General features: G+C 43.1%; 1 protein-coding gene across 1 annotated transcript in view; it reads right to left on the bottom strand.

Annotated features, from left to right (window-relative positions):
* Positions 1-23073, bottom strand: part of LRP1 (LDL receptor related protein 1) — a 1472234-nt gene that overhangs the window by 115985 nt on the left and 1333176 nt on the right. Inside the window, 4 exon segments of the mRNA XM_078688974.1 lie at positions 15947-16121; positions 17698-17859; positions 18246-18419; positions 20000-20140. Coding sequence (XP_078545100.1) covers positions 15947-16121; positions 17698-17859; positions 18246-18419; positions 20000-20140 — 652 coding nt within the window.

Genomic DNA, 23073 nt, shown 5'->3' with positions numbered 1-23073 from the left:
TTAACATTCCGTGTTTGTACTTTTTTGAAAATGGCTATTTGTTCACGTGCTTCTATGAACCCCTGATAAGTGGACCCGATTGTATCATATGCACTTTTTGGTTTTATGCTTATAAAAGAAATATGCTCTTGGGTTATTGACCGATACTCAAATGAATGGAGTTTTATGCCTGGAATTCAATAGCTTTTCTCCCCCTGCTGCTATTCCCCCAAAACCATCTGCACTTTGCACCTTGGCACTTTATTATATCATTATATGACGCTGATCAACAGCAGTTACGGTGAGATCAACCGCATTAGTAAGACACGCAGGTTGGGGAGGTGCCGAAAAAGTCAGCGCTAGAGGTGTGGAAAGAAAAAATATTCACCCGGGGATTTCCACTATATATAATAACTGTGTGGTGCAATGTCGGAAGAGCGGGAGAGAGAGGAGGCATTTGAGGAGTTATTTCTGAATCTGCCTAAAGTGAAACAAGGAGATAATTCTAAAAAGACAGACTATAAGTAATGACACTGGAATAAAAAAACTGATGAGAGAGCTGGAAAAAAACAGTTGAGGTGAACTCACCAAATGGTGGGAGATACGCTCATTAGAAAAATATCATTAAGTGGGGAGGGTGCCACGTGGCCTGCGAATTATGCTCGTTTCAAGTTTTGAAAACCCGAATCCACTGCTATTGAAAGCCTGGGCGGAGAGCAATTTGGAGGCTTCAATGCGATTACTATGCCTGCTAGTGGAGTACGCGAAAATTGACCATCAAGTTAATCTGGATGAAATTGCCAGAATTAATGAGGAATTGAAAAAGGACGAGTACAAAAAAGACAAAGCGTACATTGAACAAACAATCAAAGAAATGAAGGAGCGCCTTAAAAAACAGGAAAATACGATCAAAATAAGAAAAGCGTATAAATTTGCACGCGATGAGCAGGACTATCAATTGGGCCAAATTTATACGTTCGCTCGTAAATCTGACCATCTACGCAAACAAAAAAGCATTGCAGCGACGAAACCCAAAACCGTGACTCACCAAACTGAAGCCGCAACAAGTGACTATAACCCATCGGGGTCAGATACCAGCTTGGTCCCAAGTGAAGACGAATCTGATAACAGTACCCCAGGTGCAAAGAGGGGGGATTTGGGCCAACTGACCCTGGCGGAGGAGATCGAGTATGTGAGGCTTCAGAGGAAACAAACCTTACGATCTGGGAATCAAAACTCCGTGCAAAACAGAGGAAAAATGCCAAGCGACGAGAACGCCGCAAGTGCACCCGAACCAAGAGGGAGGCAACAAAGAAAGACATTTTGGCGGAACAAGAAACAATAAAAGAAGACACCATAATCAACTTGACTAATATCCAGTTAGATCGGGCAGAAGAGCAGTTACTTTCACTGGGCTTATCTTTCTGTCCAGAAAGCAACTTTAACTATTGTAACACCAGAATAGACATTTTCAATTTTATCAGGAAAATAAAACTCAAGAAATACTATGCAATCAAAACAGCCACAGCTATCAAGAAAGACACTGAAAGCAATCGATCTAAAAAAAATGGGTTTGCTCCAAGCTAAGGACACAAGTTTGATGCGATCAATGCACCAACGCCAAACAGAGAACGATAACATCTTAAGCACTCAAACCATTGCTGATGCGGAACAAATTGAGATCGATCGTGCATGCAACAGCCCTTTTAAACAACCTTCAATCCCTGTATGCCCAGGGACGCTATAGACATCTATGCGGACAGGATAACAGAGGAACTCAAAAAATTGCAATTCAAAACAATGAAGCAGCACAAACCCCCCAACAAAAAACTGAGGCCGTATAATAACTTAATGCGGAAATTAAAAAATGACCACAAAATCGTCATAAACCAATCGGACAAGGGCGGTAACATTGTGCTTTGGGGACAACAAGAATACATTGAGGAAGCTTACCGTCACCTCAATGATGAACTCTGTTATGCCAAAATAGATCTGAAGGCTGTAAAACAAATACAGGAATCATATGCAAAAGACCTGCACCAGTGGAAACGTGATGGTTTGATTTCCAGGGATGAGTTGAAATTTCTGCATAAAGTCCATCCTGTGGTGCCAAATATGTATTTTATTCCGAAAGTGCATAAACAGACACCAGTGCCAGGTCGGCCTATTGTGTCAGCAATAAACAGCACATTCGAGAATACATCCAAATACATTGACTTTTATTTACAAGAATTTGTTGTCTCATTACCAGCTTACATCAAGGACACTACGGAATTTTTGTACCATTTGAATCTATGTACCTGGTCTGTTGAATTTTTACTTGTGACAATGGACATATCCACTTTGTATACGAGCATTGCTCATACTGATGGCATCAGAGCAGTCAAACATTATTTAGATCAACGCCCCATAGAATTATACCAGCATAACAAAATGCTTGTTGCTATGATTGACAAATGTCTCAATAACAATGTGTTTTCATTTAACAACGTCATTTACAAACAGCTCAGAGGGGTGGCCATGGGGGCATGTTTTTCCCCTACCTACGCGGGGCTCCACGTGGGGTGGTGGGAGGAACATGTCCTCAAGGTAAAACATGCAAGCAGCTGGAAAAACCATGTCATTAGCTATTGGAGGTACATCGATGATGTTTGTATGATTTGGTGAGGCACTATGCAGGAGGCCAGTGACTTTGTTAATGAGATTAATGATAATCAATTGAATTTAAAGTTCACTGCTAACATGAGTGACCATGAGGCAACTTTTTTAGATGTGCAGATTAATATAGTTGACAATAAGATAACTACTGGCCTGTTCAGAAAAAGTACTGCAGGTAATACTATTCTGCACTCAAAAAGTTTTCACCCTCAGCATACAATCACGGCTATCCCTTATGGTGAGTTTCTAAGGATCCACAGATCTTGCAGTACCCCAGAGCTTAGAAATAAACATCAACTAGAATGTAAAAAGAGGTTAATAGCCAGAGGTTACAATGCAAAAAGATTAGATGCGAGTATGGCGAAGGCCAACCACGTCAATCGTCAAGAGCTGTTAGATCCTACTAGGAAAAACCCTCCACTAACAGAAGTAGGCAATGATAACACTATACGCCTCATCACGGGATATAGCCGACAAGCACGCCAAATCATCAAATTGGTCAAACAATGGCCCATCATCCTTACTGACCAGGTACTGAAAGAAATCATGCCCAAAACCCCCACAATTACATACAGACGTGCGTATGCGATGCACAATGATTTGGTGGTTAGCAGCCCAGAGACACTCAAAGGGGAGAATTGGCTGTCTCCACGCAAGGGTTTTTTCCGTTGCAGCTCGTGTAGGGCATGCAAGTTTGGGATGAATACGACCTCATATCCCATACCATTTGATAACATGCCCGTCACTTTGAAGGCTCGTTACACGTGCCGCACTGAACTAGCGGTATATGTTTTAAAATGTAGCTGTAATCTCACCTATGTTGGCAGCACGAAATTACCCGTTCATTTGCGCATCCTGCAGCACCTAAGGGCGATAGTCAATGCCGACCAAAGGTACCCAGTAGCTCGGCATTTTCAGAATGTTCATGGTCAAAATTTGAACCATCTAAAATATTTTGTTATCGATGCTGTGACCCCGAATAAGAAAGGGGGGGACGATGAAAAACGTCTCAGACAGCTCGAATCAAAATACATTGAACTTCTTAACAGTAAGACCCCGGGGGGTTTGAACATGGGGGAAGATCTTCATAATTTCTTATAATGAATTCCTCACAAAAAACGTATCAGTAGGAGAAATGCTGTTGAGAGTAGTACCGCATTCCGATGTCATTTAACCATAGAATGGAATATGCTACTTACCAGTATGCATCTGTTCTTGGCATAGAGGGCTGCAGAGTGGTACATTTATGAATAGATCGCCATCTGGTGTTGGGCTCGGATGATTGCACTTTGTTTTTCTTCTGGAGAAGTCTTTGTCGTCATAGATGACTCCTCCTCTCGGTGTTAGTGCGCATGGGCATCGGCTCCATCCTTAGATTGTTTTGCCATAGTAGGGTTAGATGGAGTAGTGTAGTATAGTACATAAAGATATGCCCATGTAAGTGTATCTAAATAAGATAATGTTGGGACAGACACAGGTTTCCGGGGAGGCCGGGAGGGCATGTACCACTCTGCAGCCCTCTATGCCAAGAACAGATGCATACTGGTAAGTAGCATATTCCGTTCGAGGCATATGGGCTGCAGATGGTACATTTATGAATAGATTGTAAAGCAGTTACCTCCCTAGCGGTGGTCACCAGTGTCTGTCGCAACTGTTTGAAATAGAGTTTTTAATACAGCTTGGCCCACTCTGGCTTGTTGTGCAGCCTGTACATCAACACAGTAGTGCTTTGTGAATGTATGTGGTGTAGACCAAGTTGCTGCTCTACATATGTCATCTAGGGGAATGTTCCCTAAGAATGCCATAGATGCTCCTAGTTTTCGTGTAGAATGAGCTCTAGGAGGAACAGTTAATGTTCTCTTTGCTTTAATGTAACATATTTGTATACATCTTACAATCCATCTAGCGATGCCTGCTTTAGAGATAGGATTGCCCTTATGTGTTGGGGAAAATGCTACAAATAGTTGTTTAGTTTTCCTGAAGTTCTGTGTTCTTTCTATGTAGTACAAAATGGCTCTTTTGACATCTAGTGTATGTAGAGCCCTTTCTGCCACCGTCTGTGGCTTTGGAAAGAAGACTGGTAATTCCACTGGCTGATTGATGTGGAATGCTGAAATTACTTTAGGCAAGAACTTTGGGTTTGTTCTAAGAACCACTTTATTCTGGTGTAACTGTAGGAATGGTTCTTGTATTGTCAATGCCTGTAATTCACTTACTCTCCTGAGTGAGGTAATGGCTATACGGAAAGCCACCTTCCATGTAAGGAATTGTATTTCGCACCTATGCATAGGTTCGAAGGGTGGCCCCATTAGTCTGGTGAGTACTACGTTGAGGTTCCAGACTGGGGAAGGTGGTAATCTTGGTGGAATGACTCTTTTAAGGCCTTCCATGAATGCTTTTATCGCTGGTACTCTGAACAGTGATATGTGTTGCCTGTTTTGTAGGTACGCTGCTATAGCTGCTAGATGTACTCTGATAGATGTGTACGCTAGATTACATTGCTGTAAGTGTAATAAGTAGCAAATAATCTCCTTTGTTGATACGTCCAGAGGGTTGATATTGTTATTAGTACAGTGTATAGCAAACCTCTTCCACTTAGCTGCATAACATGCTCTGGTGGTTGGACGTCTCGCTTGTTTAATTATTTCCATGCAATTTGGGGGTAGATGTAAGTACCCAAATTCTAGGATTTCAGGAGCCAGATCGCTAAGTTCAATTGAGTTGGATCTGGGTGCATTATTTCTCCATGGTTCTGTGTAAGGTGCATGGGTAGAATTCGTAGCTTTTGATGTGGCACTTGTGAGAGTTGCAGGAGCGTGGTGAACCACGGCTGTCTTGCCCACGTGGGTGCTACTAGTATCATGGTCATTGAATGTTGTTGCAGCTTCCTGACCACTAATGGGATTAGTGGGAGAGGGGGAAAAGCGTATGCAAATTTGTTGGACCAATTTATCCATAACGCATTGCCCTGCGACAGGTGATGTGGATACCTGGACGCGAAGCTTTGGCATTTTGCGTTCTGATGAGTGGCAAAGAGGTCTATCTCTGGTTGTCCCCATCTTTGAAAGAATGGCTGCAGTATTTGTTGGTGCAGTTCCCATTCGTGTATTTGTTCCGACTGTCTGCTTAAGATGTCTGCTATCTGGTTTTGGACTCCTGGTAGGTGTTCGGCTAACAGATAGATGTTTTGAGGAATGGCCCATCTCCAAATTTCCTGTGCTAGTCTGGATAGTTGGAGAGAGTGCGTCCCCCCCTGTTTTTGAATATAATACATTGCTGTCATGTTGTCTGTTCTGATCAGGACTGCTTTGTTGGTAACATGTATTTGGAAGGCTTTCAATGCTAGAAACACTGCTAGTAGTTCTAGATGATTGATGTGCAGTCTTCTTTCCTGCACACTCCACCTTCCTTGTACTGTGTATTTGTCCATATGTGCTCCCCATCCGGTGAGCGATGCGTCCGCTGTTATTGTCACCTGTGGAATTGGTTCTAGGAACGACCGCCCCTTGGCAATGTTTGTTATGTTCCACCACTTCAGAGAGCGGTGTGTGCGGTCGTCTACCAACACCAGATCTGTAATCTGCCCTTGAGCCTGATTCCACTGTGTCGCTAAGCATTCTTGTAGCGGACGCATTTGTAGTTTGGCATATGGTATTAGCAGTATGCAGGATGACATCATCCCTAATAGCTGCATGAACACTCTTGCTGTTAGTGAGTGTTGTGGCTGAAATCTTTGAATGACTGTAAGCATTGTTTGGATCCTGACTGGGTTGGGGTACACTTTGGCTTTTTCTGTGTCTATAGTAGCCCCCAGATATTGTTGAACCTTGTTTGGTTGTAGGTGTGACTTTGTGTAGTTCACCGTGAACCCTAGCTGGTGTAGTAGCTGAATTGTCTTTTGTGTGTTTTGAAGACATTCCTCTTGTGACCTGGCCTTTATTAGCCAGTCGTCCAAGTATGGGAAGACATGAATTTGTTGTCTTCTTAGGTGAGCTGCCGCCACTGCCAAGCATTTTGTGAACACCCTTGGTGCCGTTGTGACACCAAACGGAAGGACTTTGAACTGATAATGTTGTCCTTCTACCACAAACCAGAGGTATTTCCTGTGGGCTTTGTGAATCGGGATATGAAAGTAAGCGTCTTTTAGATCCAGTGTAGAAAGAAAGTCCCCTTTCTTCAGTAAAGGAAGTACTTGTTGGAGCGTGACCATGTGGAAATGTTCCGAATTTATGTATGCGTTGAGAGATCTTAGGTCCAGTATTGGCCTTAGAGACCCGTCCTTTTTGGGAATTAGGAAGTATAGGGAGTATACTCCTGTTCCTTGTTGGTGCTGTGGAACCTTCTCTATGGCATGCTTTTCTAGCAGTGATAGTACTTCTTGTTTTAACAGTGCCAGGTGATCTTGTTTCATTGGACGCTGTTTGGGGGGATGTTTGGTGGGGTAGCTGTGAGTTCTAGGCAATAACCATGTTGGATAATTTGTCTTACCCACCTGTCTGATGTGATGTTTTCCCAGACAGGTAGGAACTGTGATAGGCGTCCCCGACCGGTGTTATATGGTCTGGGGGGAGCTGTATGAAGTCACTGTTTTGGGGTTGGAGAGTTGCGGTTGTTGTTGTTTCCGCGACCTCTACCCTTGTTGTTGTTACCCCTGTAGCCACCTCTGGAATTACCTCTGGGTGATGTAGGTGTAAAAGAGGTTTGCTGCTGGCTTGTACCTGTATTTTTGGATCCTCCTCTATAGGTGGATCTACGAAAGGAACCTCTGTGTCGGCTGTTGCAATGCTCCCATTGATTTAGCCGTTTCGGTATCCTTCTTCATCTTTTCTAGGGCCTCATCTGTCCCTGTGCCGAAAAGTGTTTTCCCATCAAAAGGTTGGTTCAGTAACGATGTTTGTACCTCTTGTTTGAACCCTGATACTCTGAGCCATGCATGTCTCCTTAACATGATGCTTGTGTTTGTAGACCTTGCTGCAGTTTCTGCCGCGTCTAGGGCGCACTTTATAGAAGTGTTAGTAATTAACTTCCCTTCTTGTATGAGTTGATCTGCCCTCTTCTGATGTTCTTTAGGGAGATGTGTGATGAGTTTTTCTAACTCATCATAATGCGCTCTGTCATACCTTGCAAGTAGTGCTTGCGTATTAGCTATGCGCCAACTGTTTGCCGCTTGAGATGCTACTCTCTTGCCAGAGGCATCTATTAGTTTAGACTCTTTGTCAGGAGGTGGAGCTTCTCCTGTAGATAAAGAGTTTGCTCTCTTACGAGCGTTTGTGACCACTAGTGAGTCTAGAGGAATTTGCCCTTTAATGTATATTGGGTCTTTTGGAGCTGCCCTATATTTTTTATCGATTCTTGGGTTCAATACCCTAGCCCTCACTGGGTCTTTGAATATCTCAGATGTATGACTGAGAAGGCCCTTAAGCATTGGTAGTGTTCCTGATGTTCTTTGTGCAGTAGGTAGTGTTTCTAATAAGAAATCCTGTATTCGAGGTTCTGCATGTAGATCTACCTTATGATATGTTGCTGCTCTATTAATGAGTTGTGCAAACCCAGTATTGTCATCAGGAGGTGAAGGTTTTGAGGGATACAATTCAGGGTCGGTATCATTATCTGACCCTACATTATACTCTTCCCATGGGTCTGCCTCCTCTGGGATTGTGTCTTCATCATCCCCAGGCTGTTCCCCCTCCCCTGTGTCACTCTCTACATCTGTTGTAGGTGTAGATGGTCGTGTGGGAGGAATATTTGGCCTATTGTGAGGAAGAGGAGAAGATGGTGTGTGTCTAGGTTTGGGAGAAGAGGGAGGAGTTGTATTCATCCCCATTGTTCTCTTCTTCGGATGAGTCTTGTCGTCCGAATGTTCATTCTTCCTCTTTTTAGGTAGTTCTGTGACTACCTTGCCAGTCTTTGGGTCAATAAACAGAGTCTTTTGTTTAGGATCAGTCCCGTGTTCCTGTGTCGGTACCGCAGTTTTCGGGTCCGAAAGGTGTTTTTTCTTTTGAATGTCCATTTGTATTTTCGGTGCCGAGATTTTATTCGGATCCGATTTCTTCGGTATCGAAGATGTCCCCGGTGTCGAGGGTGTTTGACGCCGAAGCGTGCTTCGGTGTCGACATGGACTGCTTCGACTTCGAGCTTTCCTTGACTTGGTGCTTCGGTGTCGATGTGGTCCGTTTATCGGAACCGGAACCACTATGATGGGAGACCGAGTGTTTTGGTTTCTGTTTCGTTGCCGGGCTCGAAGGCGGGGCGTTGGAAACTTTTTTCGGTTGTCTGACCGGGCTCGAAGGCGGGGTCGATACCGTGGGGGGTCTGTTTTTTGGTAAAGGGACGTCGTCACTCACGGTTTGTTGGACGTCGATTTCCTCGACGTCAGACTCGTCCGCTTCAGACCCCGCCTCGTCGGCCTCTTCTTCCTCCTCTTCTGGGTGCTGGTCCTCAAACAGCTCCGGGATTGCTTGTGACTGCATTCTCGATACCTCGTGTCTTCAGGCTCGACGGTTTCTAATCGTCGACTTTGAAGAGAACGCTGCACAGGCCTCACAGTCCCTGGATTCGTGTTCAGGGGACAAGCAGAGGTTGCACACCTCGTGTAGGTCCTTGTGTGGGAACTTAGCACCACACGTTGGACATTTTTTGAATGGAGTCCTTTCCATGGACCCCGGGCTGGACTACGTCGAGTTTCTCGTAGTCGTCGTCCTTCGAACCGCGTCGGTATGGAGTAAAGTCGCGTTCGATAACGATACCGTCGATTTGGAAAGGAATACGCGCCGGTTATAACCTTCTTTGTTGAAGTCGGTCCGGAGCGCTTCGATCCTCATCCGAACCCGATGGCGGAAAAAAACAATCTAAGGATGGAGCCGATGCCCATGCGCACTAACACCGAGAGGAGGAGTCATCTATGACGACAAAGACTTCTCCAGAAGAAAAACAAAGTGCAATCATCCGAGCCCAACACCAGATGGCGATCTATTCATAAATGTACCATCTGCAGCCCATATGCCTCGAACATATATATATAGATATATATACCCTTGATAACTTTATGATGATTTATTGAATTGATTTTATATAGCTAAAGCTTTGATGTATGTTTTAAACCCAGATGATGTTTGTAAGTAAATGTTTAAGTGATTAACTTTTTTTAAATTGTTTGTGCTTTTATGGATACCTTGTATGCGATTAAAGATTATTGAATTGAAAGCAATACATAAAAAAGAATCTGTTCCAGCAGTGCTGATATACAGTGAATTTCTGATATGGCACCATAAACAGGAAAGCTTCCATTTCAGCTTGTACATCCTATTGGTAATATCAGCTCTGTATTTTGCAATAATTTCTCCACAATTCTGTGGAATGTTCAAGTTCGCAGACTCATTGTATTCAGGAGCTAGGCCGACAAATGCAAAGATGTCAGGTCTGGATGAAGTACCTGGTTGTGGTTCATTGTCAGTAATGTAGGTAGAGGTTCCAACAGATTGTGAATTCTCTGTTAGGTTCTCCGTTAGGAGCAGCAGTTCTGTGAGCCAATGCTGACTGGTGCATCTCGGGGCAAGCAATATCATTCGGCATAGTTCCCTCTTAATTTTGCTGAGAAGACTTGGGGTTGGGGAAAAACTGTAAGCAAAGATCCCTAACCATCTGATCGAAAAATCGTTCACCAATGGCCCCTGCTTTTGGTGCCAACTTGCGTAAAAACGGCATTTTCGATTTTCTGGTGTCACAAATAAAGCAAGCTTTGGTCTAACCCAATGACTGAAAATGCAGTCCAGAATTTCCAGGCAGAGCTTCCATTTGTGACAGCTGTTTTTGGTTCTTCTCAAAATATCTGCTAGAACACTGCTTGTTCCTGGAACATGTTCCACCCCCAAATTTCTTGTGATAGATCTGGAGATTTTGTAACCCCTTGCTTGTTTATATAATGCATGCTAATGGCGTTCTCTTTACAAAACAATACTGACTAACCTTTTATCCTGGGTAAGCATGACTGTAGACTCAATGCTATGACCTTGGGTTCCAGTAAAGCTATATGATGTTTCATTTGATGCAGAGTCCATTCACCAATGGTTCTTAAATCCTGTAGGTGAGTGCCTCACCCATCTAGGGAAGCGTCTGAGGTAATAAGAAATTTGGGTATCTGAGGTAGGAAAGTAAATCCTGTCGACTGATTAGCATCCTTTATCGACCAGGATAAAGACGCTCTCCTGTTTGGTGTGATTTGGATTACATCACTGAATGAGCCTTGAATTTGTGGCCATTGTTTGTCTAACGCTTCCTGTAAAGGCCGCATTCTGAGGCAGCAAAACAGTTCTAGAGAAATGATCCCCAGAAGAGACTTCAAGGAATATTCTGATGTATTAGAATTAATGCCAAGGTGGGACCATAGTTAATTAGATCAAAAACCCACTTGTCTGTTATCAGTTTCCACTGATGTAAATAATTTGTGATCCAACCCCCCAATTGGGTGCTGGGATAGAGAAGGTGTAACCATCACTATCAATTTATCATTGTTTTTGACCAGCGTCCCTTCCTTGCAAAATCTGATTCCTTCTTGGTTTGTTGTAAGCCACTCTTGGTGGTTGTCCAATTAGTTTCTGGGGAGATGACGGTCGACACTGCTGTTGAAAGGGCTGATATTGCTGGTATCTATATGGCTGATATCCTGCTCAGTATTAGAGTAGCCCTCCTCACCTTGCGCCTCGCAAATAAATGTTTCTCATCTCTGCAATGTACCTAAAGATTTACCGGTATTCATGTCTGCTATAATTGCCTGTTAGGTATCGTCCACGTGCTTGCCAAACAAGACTTCCTCATCATATGGCATGTCCAAGTTTTACTCTGGATTTCTGATTTGAACGATGTGGCTTTCAACCATTCCGGTCTACTATAAACAACAGCTTCCGCTAGCTGGTGAAAACCTTTAGATATGATGTCCATTGCACAGTCAATCATTTTAGATGAAGATCTTTTCCCCGTTTTAGGATCTATTTTGCTTCTCCTCTCACATCTTTCGGCAAGAGATCCATGTATGCTTGAATGCCTGACCACAGTTTTGTGTCGTAACAACCAAGAATAGCCAATGTATTGACTGCTCGAACAGTACTTGCCGACATAGTGGAAAAAAGTTTCCCTATGTTATCCAAGTGCCGGCCTTTTCTATCAGGTGGTGTGGATGGATTCTTGGGTCAACACTGAGCCCCTTGTGCTACTACTGAATCTGGTTTTGGATGATGAATCAAGCATGCCGGTGAGCTTTTGGATCCTTTATATTCTATACCCAATCTAGGTAACACCGCAGAAACTGGGTTCTTCATTATTTTTACACCTTTTTCCCAAATAAAATCTACCATTGGGATTGCCATGACGCCTTTTTTAGTAGGTTCCTTAAAATCTAGTTAAAAAAAACAATCTGATAGTTCAACAGTCAATGATAATTAAAACCTCTTTGCGGCCCTTTTCATCAAATTATGAAATCCTCCAATGTCATCCGGTGGACAGTCTACCAGTTGAGGTGCCAGCAGAGATGGTGCTGGAATTAGGTGGTCATCCCATTCATTGGTTGTTGATTGATTGTCAGGGATTTTCCCTTCTTCTCTATCCTCACCTGAGGATGCTACATCATCCGTAGGGGGCCCTGCAATGTTTTAAGTTGGTGTTCTTTTCGGTGACAGAAAGGTTGGTAAATGATGCGATGTTCGAGGAGTATTGGTTTGTACTTGAGGGGATTGTGGCAGTCTTATTGGCTGTGATGGAGATGTAGACTTTGTAGGTTCCGGAAACCTCCAGTAATATCCCAAAACATACCTTGGAGGTCATTTACTAAAGTTATTGCCACCTGAACCATGACATTTTGAAACGGATAGTGACCTAAATGTTGGTATTGGTCCATATCTTAAGTAGGTTTTACAACATGTTGTGGTCTTGAGGAAAAATAATCGTCTTCATATTATTCCTCTATCACCCTCCTAATATTTAACATTTAGGTATGAAGGACCATGGGCTGTTCCAAGGTGTTCTTTGTCTTCCTCTTCCTCATTCAGCAAGTTGGTTGATTGGAGAGGAGAGACGTTACTTTAAGAGGTGCGTTCATGCTTTAAAGTGTCAGTTTGTATTCTTTCTCTCTTCTACGGTGTCATTGACAATATCGTTGATGATTTAACAGTCATCTTTATTGTTGTCTGAGTTACCTTTCCCATTGCGACAGCGTTGTCGATGGTTTCTTCATCAACAGCGCTACTGTTGTTGATGGTGCAGTCATCGGCGACTGTAGTTATCGTCGATGCTATTTGTCGATGTCCTTGAGGATGTCAACATAGTCATTGCCATGGTCTACAATGTTAAGCGTGATATGCAAGTCGCTGTTAAGACAGTTTTTCCGTAGACTGCATTGAGAAGGGCTTCTTCCATTGCATTGTCAGACTAGGTGAAGGAGTGGTGGGCTCAAATATTATTTTTCTGAGGAGACTTTCTCTGTTTTCTTTTTTTTTCAAAAACAAGTTTATTTAGACAATTGTCCATAAAACATTCTAAACATTACACATTAGTTAAAACCTTTAAATGAACCTCCCTCCTCACCACCCCATCCCCATTACATTTCATTTTTTTAAATTCTGTTTAACAGATCGTAGGAACCGAGCAATCCCAACTGCCACGTCTAAGTATCGCATCTCAGACAGTAACTTTACCGCCTTGTTCCTATGAAGAGCATCATATTTATAAAACAAAGGTCTTAAAAACGTAATCCGATTTGCAAGAAAAAAACACAGTCCATAAGAATATGCGTAATAGTACATTTGGCTTTCAAAGGGCAGGGACAAAGACCACTATTATTTTGCACCCCTATCTTATATGGGTGGGATGAATAGATTGGATTACATCCCACCCGAACCCTTAAGATTTCTTTTCTCAAACCTGGATCTGGTAACTGTGATAAGTAAGGGAAGATACAATCTTGGCCAAGTGAAGGTAACGAGAAGCTAATAGATGGTTTCTTCTCTAAGTATAATAAGTCACATTTTTGCGACACCATAGCAGCAGATTCTCTCAATACTCGTTTACCTGGGAAAGTGAGCCAGGTTGTGACTGTACCACTATTTAAATGGAGATTCTTCATTACAGTCATTCTTGTTCTAACGGCCTTTGCCCACGTCCTTTCGCTGCTTTGGCTCTCTTCCCAGCACAATCTGGATACTTTGGCCACCTCATCATTCTCTGTTTTCTGTTTGTGAGAGCATTCTATGTTCTCCCAACGACCCATGATGGATTTTTTAATGCCTTTTCTGAAGATTCTGAAGGCATCTGATCATATGATCTTTCTCTTTCTCGTGACCTCATTTCTGTGGACCTTCTTTAGATTTCAATTTTGGGAGCCATATATGAAGCCTCCCCTCTCTATCCTTCAATGTCTTTGAAGAAAAGATACAGCATATTTTACAGTCCTTAAACTTGTGTGAAGTATATAGACAGTAAATACATTCCTTGTGTGGGTCTTACTAGAGTAGTCTTTTCATCTTACATGTTCCACAAGGTCTGAAAACTCCTTTCTTTGAGGATTCTGACATCCTGAGTAGTCAGACCTTCGCAGGCGCAGGTTGAAACAGATTTGCCTGATGAATATGCCACTTCAAACGAGAAAACTGGTAACAAACTGAGCAGAGTTCAGGGATACTTTCATAACACGATGTGCAGTGTGCCTCTGTGGGTAGTGTCTAGAGGGTATTGTCGCCTGATAGACTGAAGTTTGGTTCTAAATAATGTGGATAAGTTACCGAAGTGAATGTTTTCTGGCCATTACAGTCTATGTGTATTATGCTGTACTGCTTTCTAGTACTGTAGGACTACCACTTTGGCGACTGGGAATGATTTAAGCATGTGAATCTATGAAAGATCCAATACTAGAGAATCTTGTTGTACATAAATGCATGTGGCTTTAGGTGATTAAACATCGGACACTAAAAATGCCCACAACTATTTTATGTTTTAATGTAATGATGACAACTTCAAGTCGAGCCTCAAATGCTCTCAAAGACGAAATAGGTAAATATTATGTAATGAAATGCTGCCCTGAAACATACCAAGTGATTAAGAAACACTGGAGCAATCATTTTTTGTGGTCTAAATGACACTTCCCAAGTAGGGTGGGTTTTTGGCTAGGGGCTGGTCCTGAGCTTGCTGTGCCTCAGAACCAAGCTGCACTTCATTGATGCAGCCGAGTCAGTCAAAATATGTGTCTAGGTGCTTGTCTTTCTTTGCAGAGGAGACACATCTTCGAAATCTGTGCTCAGCTGCTCCTCTGTGGCAGGACCAAGACTGATGATCGGTTCCTTTTCAAAATAACATCAGGTGAAATTGGATGTCACCCAGAGGAATTCCCAGTCGATAACTAGCATTAACATCAACATTTCAAGCCATTGCTTTTGTGTTGACTCCCAAAGCATGGCAACTGCTTCACAACAACAAGCTACAAATAGGATGTAAGAAGCAGTAAAAGATGCTCATCTGTGAGTTATGTCAGTTATTGATCGACTGTGGTAGGTTAAAAGTGGAGCAGCTTTATGTAACTACATCATTACATTACTTGTGAGTGTTTAAAGCAAAGGTAGGCACCTCCTGTAAAATGTGAATACATGTATCCTTCTTGAGCCCTTATTCTGGAGAGAAGTTTTGAGAAAAGGGTTTTAGGAGGGGGACCGAAACAATTACTTGATGTTTCTCCCCTTCTTTGCAAGTCCAGAAGTCCCAGAGGCAAATCACCAGGCCAGGCATCAGTGCAAGCACACTATGCCACAAAAGGACAGACTGAACAAGTGAAACCGAGATCTACTGCGTTACTGAGCTGGATCAGATGCCATCATGACTTTAGTGCAAAGGTTTTCATTTCAAAATCATTGCGCATTGTCAGCTGGTACTCCGGCTGATATGATGTGATCCCAGTTCTCAAATCCCAGGGCACATTAGATTTTTAACTAAAAGGCTAGGACTGGAACACTGTGTCCCTGGTCACACAAGTCCATTATCCAACAACAGTAGCCCTAACTCACCACAGAAAGGAAACAAATGAACAGACTATAATTAATGTGTGACTAGCGCGTTACCCAGTTTCATTCACCTATTTTTTTAAGGCGATTCATTTGGATAATGAACAGGACTAGGGATCTTATTGTATTAAAAAGCCAAAAGCCCATGGTTAGATAACTGTTGACACCTAAAACGGTTGTATGCTATTAAGGTGTAGGAGACTAAGGGGTAAATCTGTTTTGGTAGAGCTCAGTTCAGTTTTTGGCGAAAGACAGAGTGGGGAGGCACTTACTTGCACGTGACTTCACCGTTCTGCTTGTTGATGTCGCAGGTGCCTTCCTGGCATCTCGAGCACTTGTTGATTTCACAGCGGTCCCCCTCATACTCCACTGGACAGCGGCACTGCTTGCTGTTGCTCTCCGTCAGTTGGCAAATACCACCATTTTCACAGAAGCCAGTACATTTTCCTAAAGAAGCAAAGGATACATGATGTTAGGACAGTCTAAAAAGAAGAGAGCAGAATCCGACTGGTAGGCAACATTCCCTTAACCCGGGCCACTGTCCACCTAACTTCTGGTGACAGGGACAAGACATTTCAACAGGTAAAATAAATGAAAAAATAAAAAACCTCCACACTTTTAAACAATCTGTTTCTTTGCATGCATCCAGTAACAGTTTGACAGATTACTAATTGTTCATATCAAACTATTATCATCACAATTCTGCATGCCGGGGACAAAAAAAAACTACATTATCTTTGGGGAAATGTGCTGCTTATGTACATCTTCTAAAAAATAACATGTTTGATGCATCCCTTTTTAAAGCTATTGGAACTCAGTGTACAGAAATAATGCAGGCAAATTTAAGTCAAGATGTAGAAAAATGAAAGACTAGGTACTTCTCACAACTGAACCGATAATGTTAGGAATCCATTAATACAAGCACAAATGCAACCAAGCCCAGACACTGAAAAATGTGTGTCCCCTAAAGCAAAGCAATTCTCACAGTTTATATTAGAATATTCCACACTTATTTCTATTTTATGTGTCGTTAAAATCATAGATACTGGTTAGGAATTTTCTGCAATTGTTACAAGTGAAAAAGAGTATAGCATTTCTGCCAAAAGTCAACCTCTGTGCGGCACAAGAGTAACACAAAAACTGTGCTGGGATTGGCAGGTAATTTGTTTTTGTTCTCAAGTTTATACTCATTTAATATATCCATATAGGTACATAGAGCTTTTTCAATTATCTTGCAGATAGATCACTGACAGGCTGAGGGTCCTCAGTCAGATAGGGGTGATGATGGAATCAAGATGCACAAATGGAATCACTGGACAGGTTGTTCATTTAAATGTTGCACTCAAATGTTTTGGGGTGGACATTACTGTTAGATCCACAAGATAACCCAAGCTAACAGGTCTGTATTTAATGCGCCAACACATGCCACCTTAGTACACTGGAGTCCAGCACAAGGGAGGAAGGGAGCATGAGCAGACAAAGAGGACTATAGTTGCACAGGAGTCCATCATGCATTTCAAAGCAAGTAACTGGGTGGAGGCAAAAGTATACACTCAACAGCCAGTAGCATTAGTTGAGAGAGGAGTACTTCACTGGGAAGAGCCAAGATTTGATTAACTAAGACTCAAGAGAGTGGCTGAAAGAGGCTGGCCATACAAAGCAATGGTTAAAAGGGGTGGGCCCAAAGCTCGCTCTATGTACAATAATAGCATTACTTAATTTTGAAACCGCACCTTCTAAATCCATTCTACAAAAATGCTTAGATAGGGACTGGAAGGGGTTCTAGAAGGGGGAGATGGAAAAGGGGTCTTTCATCAGTTAGAGAGATGATTAACAGGAAATATGAAAAGGATATGCACCTAAGTGAAGTGCAGCTTCTCATCAAGCACGGAAAGACAGAAAGCCGTGGTGCCCAATAGGGAACCAAAAGCTACTCCGCAGCATTTTGTTTTCTCTATAACCTTAATTGTCTCACTATACAAACCAACTACAATACCCAAGTGTGCAACAGAAGGACACTCACTGAACTGGCATCTGTCGCCAATGAAGTCTCCCAAGCACCTGCAGTTGGGTTGGTTGCCCTGATTTACGGTGCAGCTGCCGTTATTCTGGCAGTAAGAGGCACACACTTGCTTGTTACACTTCGGACCAGTGAATCCAGTGAGACAGCGGCAGGTGGGCATTCCTGTAACAACAAAAACATAATAAAATAACAAGAATATTTCAACATTGCAAAATAGAATGAGGGGGGTTGTTCAAGACAGCAAGGCAATGAGGAAGGTGAAAGTAAAGACGTTTTATGTCACAGAAAGTAGTGTATCAATTGTATTAACCTTTACAAATGTGAGAGAAAAAAACAACTGATACAAGAAAAACAAATTAAACAAGTGGAGGCAGCTGAAAGGAAAAAAGACCACAAACACAAAAAAGGGAAGTAAAAAAAGGGATCAAAGATATCGGAAGGTGGGTGAAAACTGGTTGCAGTGAAGTGATGAAATCGAGAAGGGAAAGTAGATGGCTAAACAGCAGCAAGGTAGGACTGGTGCAGAGACCTAGGTGTTGAGATCTTACCGGATGGGGAGGCAGCACAGTTTCCGCCATTCAGGCAGTAGTCCTGGCACTGGTCGCTTTCGCACTTCTCGCCAGTGTAGCGTGGTTGGCACTTGCACTTTGCTTGTTTTCGGGCATTTAGGAAGCAGCTACCACCGTTCTGGCAGTCTAGGGTGCAGGTGTCTGCTGTAGGGGCTGGGCAGAGAAGAGAGGTTGGGAGAGAAGAGTTAGTGATCACTCAGATATCAGAAGGAGGTAAAAAGCGCTGCTTTGGAGGACAACATGATCTCACTGCAGCCAGGTAAACAGGCACTAGTGTCACAATTGTAGGCCATCATCAGCTTACTAATGTTGGAAAGGAATGTAGTGTGGTCTTAGCATTACAAGAATGAGTTATAAGAGAAAGAAGGGATCACCTTAATGAAAGGTTTGAGATTAAAAAGAACAAGGTACTAGAGAAAGCCTTTGTGAATGAAAGGTCCTTATTCAAGTAGACACTCATCTATACCTTTGATGCCAATTGATACTGTTACAGTATCAAAATAATTACTCTTAAAATTTACTAAACTTATCCATTATGTTTTTTTGATCAACATAAAATGGCAGAGAAAAAGGCAGGAAAAGGTTAGAGTCTGCTAGCTGATTTTTTGGCCACCCAATTTGAAAAGCTGATCTCTAAGCCCAGTGAAGGCCAGCCAAACAGAGCAATAGGAACCATGATGATTCCACCACCTTTGTGGTGTGCCTCAACATCTCGTTAGATGAACACCTTCTTGACTGGCAAAAATAACTGAAGTTTAGAGCACCCCCAGTTTTATAACATGGCTTCTGTGTATTCCTTACAGTGATCCTCTAGTCTCAGTCTGGTAAGCTAATGCTGGTTGTTTCCACTAGAAAGTGGGTAAGTATTGAAAAAGTTCCACTGGTCCAAATGAGCAATATAGAAGACAACCCAACCTTCAATAGTTAACACATGACATATGGCCTTGTCAGTTTGGTGGGTGTGGGACATTCTACAAAAAGCAACAGACGCCCTCCCACCACCTATTTAGAAAGCACTGGGGCCTCACTGCTCAGGATATCAACGCTTTTTGTCACATATCCCACGTCTGCCAAACTGTAAATAAGGCACAAAGTTACCACTATTGTTCTCTTTATGGATCTGCCTGTACTAGTAAAATTTACTTAATCACCACACTTTTCGTCCAAAAGATCAGAAACTTTCATAACAATACCAGGGTTTCAAATCTTCCTCCACTTGGCAAAAATTTAGGAGGGTGGTGGGGGTGTTATTCCACGACCCATGTATGAGAAATGGATCGCCACAGAAGGGTAATGATAGTGGTCTGGCAACAGCAGCCATGATCCCTATAGAAAATGTGACACTATAGGAAAATTGAATAGAGATATATTTCTTCTTGTGTAACTTTATTTATTTTATTTTATTTAATTTCTTGTAACGCGCTGGAATCAATCCCATGGGGTATCTCCGCGCTTTGTCTGCCAGCGTGTGTTGAGAGGACTAGGATGCTTTAAAGGGACTGAAATGCTTCTTGAAAGAGGAATGTTTTCAACGCCTTTCTGAAGGCCAGATGGTTGATATTCATCCTCATTTCGGTAGGGAGTTTGTTCCACAGGGCAGGACCAACTGATGAAAAAGCTCGGTCTCCCTGCCTAGCTCGTTTTGTTGTTTGTGTAGTAAACATACCTTCCATCACATAAGATGCGACCTTCCCCCTCCCTATACCATGTCCCATATTTCCCCTGCTACGTACAGCCTGGAGAAAGTGTGGGCAGTGGGACGGCCACACAGGTGCCATTGTCCAGTCGGTGGCCATTTGGGCAGGTGCACACAGGCCCGCTGGGGCTCAGCAGGCAGAGCCATTCACACTTCTTCCTGTCGCATGGGTTGGTCACTAGGATTGAAGAGAAAAGACAAAGAAAAGTCAGAACAAAAAGTCAAAATGTAAAGGATAAAATACTATAGAACTGCACGCTACACCCTACCATACCAGAATGTATCTGATGGAGCTCACCCTAAACCAGAAAATAGAGATGGGGGACTTGGTCATTCTGGACGAAGGGTATATGCTGCACCAAGTGGGGAGAGACACAACAGGTAGGGGAAATGAAAAACAGCAGAGTAGGGTGGTCAAGTACATCAAGATGGCAAGAGATGTGATGGACCGGGGAGATAATCCGCAAAAGACGTCATCAGGAGCATCGGCAATTAGGTCATCACAGTGATGGTGGAGGAAATTATCTGGTGCCTGGCAATGAGATCATCGAAGTGGATTGAGAGGAGGTGATCCAGAATATCATAAGAAGAGGGCTCATGTGTTAATCAAGTTGAGCTGGCATACAGCATTTTAGTGGGCTGTCCTTGATAATAATCAATTGCAGCCTGTATGGGAGCAAAATAGATTAACTATGTAAACCGCTGGTTTAGTGATATGATCAGAGGAAGGACCGATCCCAGGAATAGCTGATGCTGCAGTGGAGGTGTGTGTGAATATAATATAACTAATACACACACACACACACACACACACACACGTTTACAGGGACGGTATAATTAGGTTGACGTTTTACCCATACAAAATCGTAGAAATTCAGCAGTTATAGCTATACTTATAATTATGTTAAGAAACTATAACCCTTGGCCTAAACTTACTCAATGGCACAAGTTGTAGTTTCTTCAGATAAGTATACCTATAAGTATAATTATAACTGCTGAATTTCTATTGTTTTGTATGGGTGAAATGTCAGCCTAACTAGAACATCTCTGTAACCTTTGGATTTTTAGGTGAATGTCTGTATTTTTAACGTAAAGTAATATATAATTACTGTACGTTAATACAACTACAAAAGCACAAGTGGGTGTATTATTTTTCTTGTTTGCTTTCGGATCCGCAGATTTACATTGGGAGCTGTGTTAAGCAACACAGTGAATCCGAGGTTTGGCCCCCTCAAAAAAGAAAAAATGTGCCAATTGTTTGAGACCCCTCTATGTGTCCTATGGGTTCAGGATACCTCTATCCAGACCCCTTATGTTATTTCTCAACCCCTCACACCTGGGCCAACCGAGAAAGAAAAACATTTCAGTGTAAGCTTTTCGTTCAGGTTGTGACCAGCCAATCAGGACCTTGCTTTTGCCCTCATATCTGCAGATCCCCCGCAGATGGATCCGTATCCCTACACAGCTACATTTTTCGTTATTTGATAACTCCCAAACTTCTTAAGAGATTTACACAAAAATGGTTCTTTGTAGACCAAGAACTACCTTTCTGCAAAATTTGGTAAAATTCTGTTTAGCCGGTCGGGCTATAGTTGTGTCTCAAAACTGCAAAGTCCCCAATGACACTGTATCTGGAAAACCCATTTTGGGTACCCCCTTTGCCTCAACTGCCACTTGAAAAATCACCATAAAACTTTCCAAACTGCTGAAGTAGGTGGTACACTAGTTTTGAACATTTTGTGAATATTCGCCAAATGTCGCCACAGTTATTAGCAAAACAAAAAATGCTTTGCCTATGGGAAAAGTTGGTCCCTAACTAGAACTATACCTACCTAATGGCTATCACCAGTAGGTAACTAACATACGAACAAGTTACTTACCTTCGGTAACGATATATCTGTAAGAAACAGTAGTTAGTATTAGATTCCTTACCTTAGAATATCCCCAGGCGTCAGTCTGGATCCGGAAACTTTTGCGTAGCAGTACCCCTGCGCGTCGGTAGGCGTCGTCTGCAGGCGTCCCCTGCGGCTCCGCGTCGTCGGCGTCGTGCGCCGTGATGACGTCGCTGGAGTATATAGACGCCGCCTCCGCGCGCTGACGTCAGTTCTTTGCACACAGCTTTTCCGCGCCAGAACACGCAGAGCCATGTGAGAACCAACACTGGTGCCATTTGAAAACTAGGGCCCTGAAAGGGATGTCCTTAACCCTAGGTATCAGTTCGCAGAACGGGGAGGATGGGAGGGGCGGTAAGGAATCTAATACTAACTACTGTTTCTTACAGATATATCGTTACCGAAGGTAAGTAACTTGTTCATCTGAAAGAAACAGGTTAGTATTAGATTCCTTACCTTAGAATAGATACCCCAGCAATACCAACCCCGGTGGTGGGTCTGCGAACCAATACAACCTACACCAGAAAGTCCTGGAGGACCGAACGGCCAAAGAAGCCATCCCTCCGGACTTGACTGTCCAGGCAGTAGTGCCTCGCAAAGGTGTGCAGCGAGGCCCACGTGGCCGCCTGGCAAATGTCCTGCAAAGGGACTCCCCGGCCCAGGGCAGTAGTAGCCGCCGTGGCCCGAGTGGAATGGGCCCTCAGCCCAACAGGAGGCTCCTTCCGAGCCAAAGAGTAGCATGCTTTGATGCACAGGACGACCCACCGAGAGATGGTCCGTTTCTGTACCGCCCTTCCCTTCTTCTCACCCACGTAGCCAACAAACAGTTGGTCATCCACCCGGAACTGGCGTGTGCGATCCATATAGAATGAAAGCGCACGTTTTGGGTCCAGACGATGGAGCCGCTCTTCATCCTTTGAAGGATGCGGAGGCGGGAAGAAGGAGGGCAAGGTGTTGGACTGCCCAATGTGAAAAGCAGAGACTACCTTGGGCAGGAAAGAAGGTCTAGTCCGAAGAACCACCTTATCAGGATGAACAGACAAGAAAGGAGGTTGAATAGAAAGAGCCTGGAGCTCACTCACTCTCCTGGCAGAGGTGATGGCTACCAGGAAGGCCGTCTTTAAGGTGAGAAGACGGAGAGGACAGGAATGAAGGGGCTCAAAGGGAGCGCACATCAGGAAAGTCAAAACCAGGTTCAAGTCCCACTGAGGCATCACGA

Source organism: Lissotriton helveticus, chromosome 1_1, assembly GCF_964261635.1.
Source record: "Lissotriton helveticus chromosome 1_1, aLisHel1.1, whole genome shotgun sequence".
NCBI classification, from domain to species: Eukaryota; Metazoa; Chordata; class Amphibia; order Caudata; family Salamandridae; genus Lissotriton; species Lissotriton helveticus.
This window is presented reverse-complemented; position numbering and strand designations above follow the sequence as displayed.